At 39.8% G+C, this 8064-nt stretch overlaps 1 protein-coding gene across 1 annotated transcript; it reads left to right on the top strand.

Moving 5' to 3' along the window:
• Positions 1-6607: 6607 nt before the first annotated feature.
• On the top strand, positions 6608-7583 carry LOC148089999 (ecto-ADP-ribosyltransferase 5-like). Its single transcript, XM_087790248.1, has 2 exons — positions 6608-6664; positions 6870-7583. Exons 1-2 carry the CDS (start codon positions 6608-6610, stop codon positions 7581-7583), a joined length of 771 nt encoding a protein of 256 aa, XP_087646374.1.
• Positions 7584-8064: the final 481 nt, after the last annotated feature.

The raw sequence follows: 8064 nt of genomic DNA, 5'->3' as shown, positions 1-8064 counted from the left end.
AGAGAGCGCCTCCAATCGATCGTAAAAGCTTGTATTTTGTTTGACTTGAAGCGGCGAATAAACGACCTGTACACTCTGCATTGACCATCTGTCTCCATAAAGCAAAGTATTAAGACCCGGAAGTGACGGCCTACTGGAGCGACGGAAGCGGACTCCAGTTTTGACCGTTTTAATGGTTTGGATTTTGCAGTTAGGCTTGTTGTGGTCGTCGTTGAAAAGCCTTCCCAGAGACTTATCTTCAAGAGATGCATCAAGACTTAAGGAAAAGAAAACTGGTGTTAAGAGAAGACGTAACTTTGTTTGGATACAGTGTTAAGAAGAGGACGGATTATTTAAAAGTTTCATATACATTTACAGTATTACCGGAGTGGTGTGTAGTGGTGTAGATAGATACATCTTTGTTGATATCTATCTAACAAACAATGCAAGAGGCTAAACCCGGAAACACTGTACTTAGGTACTCCTTAGGTCAGGGGTGTCAAACTGGTCCAGAAAAGGGCCGAGACATTGCAGGCTTTGGATCCAACGAGTCAAGCTCATATGGTTGAACCAATCACGCTTCTGAAGACAGTAATCAATTAATTGTCAGTCTGGTTTTGCTTGTTTAAGCCGACACCAGATTCGTTAACTCATGTGTGCTTGACTGGTTAAAACAAAACCTGCATCCTCTCAGCCCTTTTCCGGGCCAGTTTGACACCCCTGCCTCAGGTTAACACGTCATCAGAGCTTATCTAACTAAAACTATTGTCATGTATTACACCTGCCAACAAAATCATATTTATTATAACTTACCACCAACATCCCCCTTTCCATTGGAAGTCAAACAAGAATACTGCCTCCATGTCAGTGTAGGTTTTTGTAAGGAGACCTTTTCGCTTGAAAAGTTTTCCACGGTATTCCAATACAAAATCTCTTGGTTGAAAACCTCCAAAGCAGCCAAACCTCGACCTATAAAATAAGAAAAAAACAAGGAGTGACTTTCATTCTTAAACCAGCTGCTAGAGACTTAACCCGCTTTGTTGCAGCAGAAACACCAGCCAATTTGAGGGGTGACCAAACAGGTCATGTCACTGCAACGTAAATTCCAGACTGTACTGTACTTTTTTAGTACCTTAGATGTTTACAGTCTTACAGCCTCCAGAGGGCAGTTAACACCCTGGAGGTCATTATCACAATTTACACATCAACCTCAATGTCCCAATTCCAAATGTTGCATGATTGCTGCATATAAATCATGTTTAACATTTAATTCCTTTTTATCAATTTCTACTTATTAGGAATCGAGGAACACATCAATAGTTGTAGAGAAATACTGCTGTAACACGACTTTTCTGTATTATTTAATCAAGAATAGGCTTATTTTTATCTAGAACAGTTTTTAAATAAATTACACAAGATATATGTTTTAGATTTTTCAGCCATTAACTGTGATAATGACGCACATTATTTAGCTGGGTTTCATTTTTCTGCAGTTTTCCTTTTTTATTGCTTTTTGTCTCCAACTTTGTTAGAGTTCTCCAGCTGTGCTTAACTGAGAGTCACATGACTTTATTACTACATGTAATGTAATGATTCTATATACTGGTTGCCAACATGGGCAATAAAACCAACTAGAGCTGCTCCTCCGTGAAACAACGAGAGTAACTGTTCAGAACCAGGTGCTTCAACGATGCAACTGAAGCCGAGGAAGAATGTCTGCCTCACTCCACTAAAGGTGCCCAGGTGTTCAAATGCAAAGGTGTGTGTGATGTACCATGTTTTCCGCACTATCAGACGCACCGGATAATAAGGCACACCTTCAATGAATATCCTGTATTAGAAATGTTTTAATTAATAGTTTGCACCGGATTATAAGGCGCATAGAATAAAGGATACAGTCACTGACTGGTGTTGCGTTAGGAAAGTGTTTGTCAACAAGTCACCCACCAGGTAATGTTCATATATAAGGCGCTCCATATTATAAGGCTCACTGTTTTTTGAGAAAATGAAAGGCTTTTGAGTGCACCTGTATAGAAAATACAGTAATACAAGAAGGAGTACGGCGTGGACATCCCAGACCAGATGGAGAGGGCGTACTCTGTCAAAGGCGATACATGAAGATAACCAGTGGCGGTCTTCAATAACACCCTCAACCTGGCATCAATACCCACATCTTATTCAAGGAGAAGCAGGAGAGTCCAGAGGAAAGTGCTGCAGAGGAGCTGCTTATAGTGTGACTTATAGACAGGTGTGGCATATATATGGACAATTTATTTTTTACTAAAACATTAAGTGGTGCAGCTTATATTGAGGTTCACCTGCTTAATTGTTCATTGTGATGGTTGGGAACAGTGTTCCTTGTAAAACCTTGTAAAACCTCCTCAATAGCAGATTTTCCTCTTGCCGACTGATCACAGATTAGATGAAATGATGATGACTTTACCTGCACCTGCTTTCACAGAACACATACTGTATGTGCTGGCTAGTTATTCAAACTATACTATGAACAAATAAGTTCAAATCAAAATATAATATTGTTCTATACAGTTAAAAACATTTTTTTTCTCTACAATAAAAGTCTTCATTTGGACTAAGTTGGTTAGTGTTGAGGTAGTTTTAGTAGTTTTTATTGAATGTTGTAACGAGGATATAAACTTTATATCTTTATAGAGCTCGAACCTATCCTTGTTTGACATAATACCTGTATATCATGGCAATGACATGTCGTTATTTATATGTGACTCAAGACTGATGTTATTTTATCAGAAAACGAAAAAAACAACAACAAATACTGAACGACTAACAGTCTTCTTGAAATGAGTTTTTATAGTGGCCTGTGCTACATTAGGGTTAATTCAATAACTTCAAGAGGCCTCAAAGCTAGCAGGCTGATATTTATATGACACATTCAGATGATCTGCTACCATTGGTGGGAGAAATGTTGTGTCCATCGGTGCAAAAATGAGTGACAGGTTGTCATTCTTCTGTCAAGATGGTCTCTGAGTGTAACAGAATGACCAGACCTGATCTTTCAGGAATGGTCTTGGGAACTTTTTTTCTACTTGGACCTCAGAGCTGATGTTTGGATATGTTATTCTAAACTAAGTTCTAATTTGAACTGTGGTGGTTTGATGTTGCTACGACCTTCCTGTGCCCTGTGGCACCATGGGAAACTTAAAGAAATCCAAACTTTGAAGCTCTATAAATCGGTCATTGTTGATTGAAATGATCTGAAACTTTTGGAAGTTTCTTCAAGTTTCATGTTTACACATGTGTTCTCAGGGTCTTTTCTCTAAGTGCTTCCTAAAGCTACTTCCGGTTTGGGAGGGGCTATCATTATGGCTATCACTATGATTCTAGAGGTGTCAGAGGTCACACAGACCAAGTTTCATATATCTGAGGGTTACAGAGGTCAAATAAGAGCAAAAGAGTCATGAAAAACATGGTTTTTGGACCCTGTTTATGCTCTGAGGCCCCAGAGGGTCTGAAAATGAGCATGATAGGCTGGCATTTGAGACCCTGTGAAACTCGGGCCATCATAATGGTTCCATGAGCATGTTATTTTAGTGTCAAAGGTCACAGACACCAGGTTTCATTGGTCTGAGAGTCACAGAAGACCAACAGTCCTGCAGAACGAGGTCATGCTTTGAGCATGAGTTTTTACACAAGACTCAATATCAAGCCTGTGTTCGTTCTTCTAGAACTGGTCTGATCATGAACAGAGTCATGGCTGCTCATATTACCTGCTGGTGAAATGTGTGTATATAGAGCTTAAACTGGACTCACTCTTCTCCAAGTTCTCAGGCTGCAGTGGTCAACTGTGAACCATGTGCTCCTGTCCTGCTCCCTTAAATAAATCCACTCATAATTCAAGACATCTCAACTTTTCTCCAATTTTTCTTAAACATTTTTTTTTGAGAGGAAATTCATTTTTTTCCATCAATATATTAAAAAACAAAACTACTTAAATTGCTTGTGATGTGCATGATCAACACAAGCTGGATTATAAATACATATACACGTACAAAAAATAGAATATATATCTTTGAATATGTCCTTTAACATATATTTTAATATCCTCTCTCTGTGTTTGATGATCTACTGACTCCTTCAAGAAACATCTGTGTTTGATGATCTACTGACTCCTTCAAGAAACATCTGTGTTTGATGATCTACTGACTCCTTCAAGAAACATCTGTGTTTGATGATCTACTGACTCCTTCAAGAAACATCTGTGTTTGATGATCTACTGACTCCTTCAAGAAACATGTGTTTTTGATGATCTACTGACTCCTTCAAGAAACATCTGTGTTTGATGATCTACTGACTCCTTCAAGAAACATCTCTGTGTTTGATGATCTACTGACTCCTTCAAGAAACATCTGTGTTTGATGATCTACTGACTCCTTCAAGAAACATCTGTGTTTGATGATCTACTGACTCCTTCATGAAACATCTCTGTGTTTGATGATCTACTGACTCCTTCAAGAAACATCTGTGTTTGATGATCTACTGACTCCTTCAAGAAACATCTGTGTTTGATCTACTGACTCCTTCAAGAAACATCTGTGTTTGATGATCTACTGACTCCTTCAAGAAACATCTGTGTTTGATGATCTACTGACTCCTTCAAGAAACATCTGTGTTTGATGATCTACTGACTCCTTCAAGAAACATCTGTGTTTGATGATCTACTGACTCCTTCAAGAAACATCTGTGTTTGATGATCTACTGACTCCTTCAAGAAACATGTGTGTTTGATGATCTACTGACTCCTTCAAGAAACATCTGTCTTTGATGATCTACTGACTCCTTCAAGAAACATGTGTTTTTGATGATCTACTGACTCCTTCAAGAAACATCTGTGTTTGATGATCTACTGACTCCTTCAAGAAACATGTGTGTTTGATGATCTACTGACTCCTTCAAGAAACATCTGTGTTTGATGATCTACTGACTCCTTCAAGAAACATGTGTGTTTGATGATCTACTGACTCCTTCAAGAAACATCTGTGTTTGATGATCTACTGACTCCTTCAAGAAACATCTGTGTTTGATGATCTACTGACTCCTTCAAGAAACATCTGTGTTTGATGATCTACTGACTCCTTCAAGAAACATCTGTGTTTGATGATCTACTGACTCCTTCAAGAAACATCTGTGTTTGATGATCTACTGACTCCTTCAAGAAACATCTGTGTTTGATGATCTACTGACTCCTTCAAGAAACATCTGTGTTTGATGATCTACTGACTCCTTCAAGAAACATCTGTGTTTGATGATCTACTGACTCCTTCAAGAAACATCTGTGTTTGATGATCTACTGACTCCTTCAAGAAACATCTGTGTTTGATGATCTACTGACTCCTTCAAGAAACATGTGTGTTTGATGATCTACTGACTCCTTCAAGAAACATCTGTGTTTGATGATCTACTGACTCCTTCAAGAAACATCTGTGTTTGATGATCTACGGACTCCTTCAAGAAACATCTGTGTTTGATGATCTACTGACTCCTTCAAGAAACATCTGTGTTTGATGATCTACTGACTCCTTCAAGAAACATCTGTGTTTGATGATCTACTGACTCCTTCAAGAAACATCTGTGTTTGATGATCTACTGACTCCTTCAAGAAACATCTGTGTTTGATGATCTACGGACTCCTTCAAGAAACATCTGTGTTTGATGATCTACTGACTCCTTCAAGAAACATCTGTGTTTGATGATCTACTGACTCCTTCAAGAAACATCTGTGTTTGATGATCTACTGACTCCTTCAAGAAACATCTGAAGGCACTTTTATTCGTGCAGGCTTACTAACTTAATATATCCTTTAACATAGGTTTTAAAACATCCTTTAATATATCTTTAATGCCAGGCAAATTACAGGCTACCTGTTCACTCTCTATTTGCCAAGTTAGCATGCTAGCGCGAGCTAATATTGGAATTATTAATTTAACAATTAAACTTTATTTTTATTTATTATTTGCTAGACTATCATGATCTGTTCACGCTGCTCATGTGTGTCTTTACTTCTGTCATCTATTCATCGACTTCCACACACTACCACTAGGGGCGTTGTCGAGCGATGCAATTCCACACACTACCAATGGGAGCGATGTAGAGGGACACACAGATTGAGGGGGGTGTTCACACACACACACACAAAAAGTCTGAAATAAGTTACTTTTAGGGACAATTGAGATTTTAAGACAGAAATACATCTTAGAGCTGAACACAGAGATCTGGATGAAAACTAATTGGGGAGACCGTGGTTTTCGGCCACAAAGGGAACGACGTCCCCAAACAACTGGTGTGTGAGCTGGTCAGAGTCCCCATTCTGGGCCTAAGTAAGTGAACACACACACGCGCGCACACTCACGCACACACACACACACACAAACACACACACATACACACATACATATATAACAAACTCTGAAGACAAAAAAAACCTACAAAAAAACCGATCTTGTTCTTCCTCTTTCGTTGTCTAGATGAAGCGATTACGTTTTTTGACGAGGGTGAAGTTGTGGTGAAAACTGGTGACTCATCCATTTGTGCAGAAGTCCAAGTGCAGGACGGTCGTTGCCGAGCTGTGATGAAGAGGACGAGCGCAGGCGAGACGATGGCCATGGTCATGATTCTTCTGCTGACCTTCGGCCTCTGGACCGCAGCTTCGATGGTACGACATGATCTCAAACTTCACTCGTGTCGACTAATGTTGACTTTTTTCAGAGGAATCGGTTACTTTTAGAGTTACAGACAAATATGTTTGTTCATTTTAATGTAGCGACTGGAGCTCAGTTGTCTTCGTCCAAAACTCCGACACTTGAAAGTTAAGCAAAAGAGTTCTTGCAGCTTTGGTGTTAACAGACTTGTCTTGACAGGAGGCTGTAGGCGAACAAGACGTCGTGGATCTCGCTCGGGATTCTGTCGACGACATGTACGATGGTTGCAGGGGCCAAATGGAGAAAAAGGCAAAGACGTACTTAAGGAATGAAATGAACAGCAATCATAATTTCAGTCGGGCTTGGCTTATGAAAACACAGTCCCTCAAATCCCGCAAAAAGATATCGGATTTGGTACGTCAGCAAAACATAGCGATATACGTGTACACTCTGGATGAGCCCAGGATCTATGTAGAGTTTAATGAGGCCGTGTGCACTCAGGGCTCCTCTTACAAGACCACCTTCCAGTATCACGCCCTCCACTTCTACCTGACGACCGCTGTTCAACGACTCAACCAAGGATGTAAGACCGGCTATCGGAGGTCCAATGTCCGCTTTAACCAAAATGTTTTAAACAAACATGTTCGATTCGGATTCTTTGCATCCAGCACACAGGGTCACTATACAGTTGCCAGACGCTTTGGTTGTATTTGCTACAAGATCTTCTCCTGTTACGGGTCAGACATCTCTCTCTTTTCTAAGTTCACGGAAGCTGAACGCGAGCTCCTCATCCCCCCCTATGAGGTGTTTAAAGTCACGGATATTAAGGACACATCCAGGGATACCCAACTTGGATGCAAGATGGAGTACGTGCTTGAGAGCACAGAACAAACCAAGTCAAACCTGAATTGTGCTTTGATTAAAAAGTTGTAGACAATAAAAAGATCTATTCACATCAGAGTGACAGTTGTTGTTTTTTCAACGTGTAGATGTGTACGTGCTGCCGCTGCAGTTGAATCAAATGGCTAAAGACAAACAAGGGGCTCAAGGGGTTCATTGGTGTCTCACTGTGAAGCCAGAAAGGGACATTTTTAACTCTTTCACTAATACCCTTACTCTAACCCTCACCCTCAACCCGACCTCAGATTTATTGAACGTGTTAGATTAAAATTATTCTATAAGTATAATTAATGCTACAAGATAATCAAAATATAAGTATAAATTACTGCTTGATCTAGGAGCGGAAACGTTTGACTACACATTCACAATCAGGGGAAAGGGGGGCTTAAAGACGGAAAAGAAGAAAACCCCCGCCCAAGAATAGTTGAATGATTAGATTACAAGAAAACAAATTACGATGCCTCCCTGCGGCTGATCTTGACACAGGTATCTTGAAAAGGACCATTTGGCCGGA

This window comes from Callionymus lyra, chromosome 1, assembly GCF_982586985.1.
Source record: "Callionymus lyra chromosome 1, fCalLyr1.hap1.1, whole genome shotgun sequence".
NCBI classification, from domain to species: domain Eukaryota; kingdom Metazoa; phylum Chordata; class Actinopteri; order Syngnathiformes; family Callionymidae; genus Callionymus; species Callionymus lyra.
This window is presented reverse-complemented; position numbering and strand designations above follow the sequence as displayed.

Excerpts from the sequence above, each read along its gene's own strand:
- LOC148089999 (XM_087790248.1), top strand. The coding sequence starts at position 6,608 with ATGGCCATGGTCATGATTCTTCTGCTGACCTTCGGCCTCTGGACCGCA. Across the intron at positions 6,665-6,869 it reads TCTGGACCGCAGCTTCGATG|GAGGCTGTAGGCGAACAAGA; the intron begins GTACGACATGAT and ends TTGTCTTGACAG.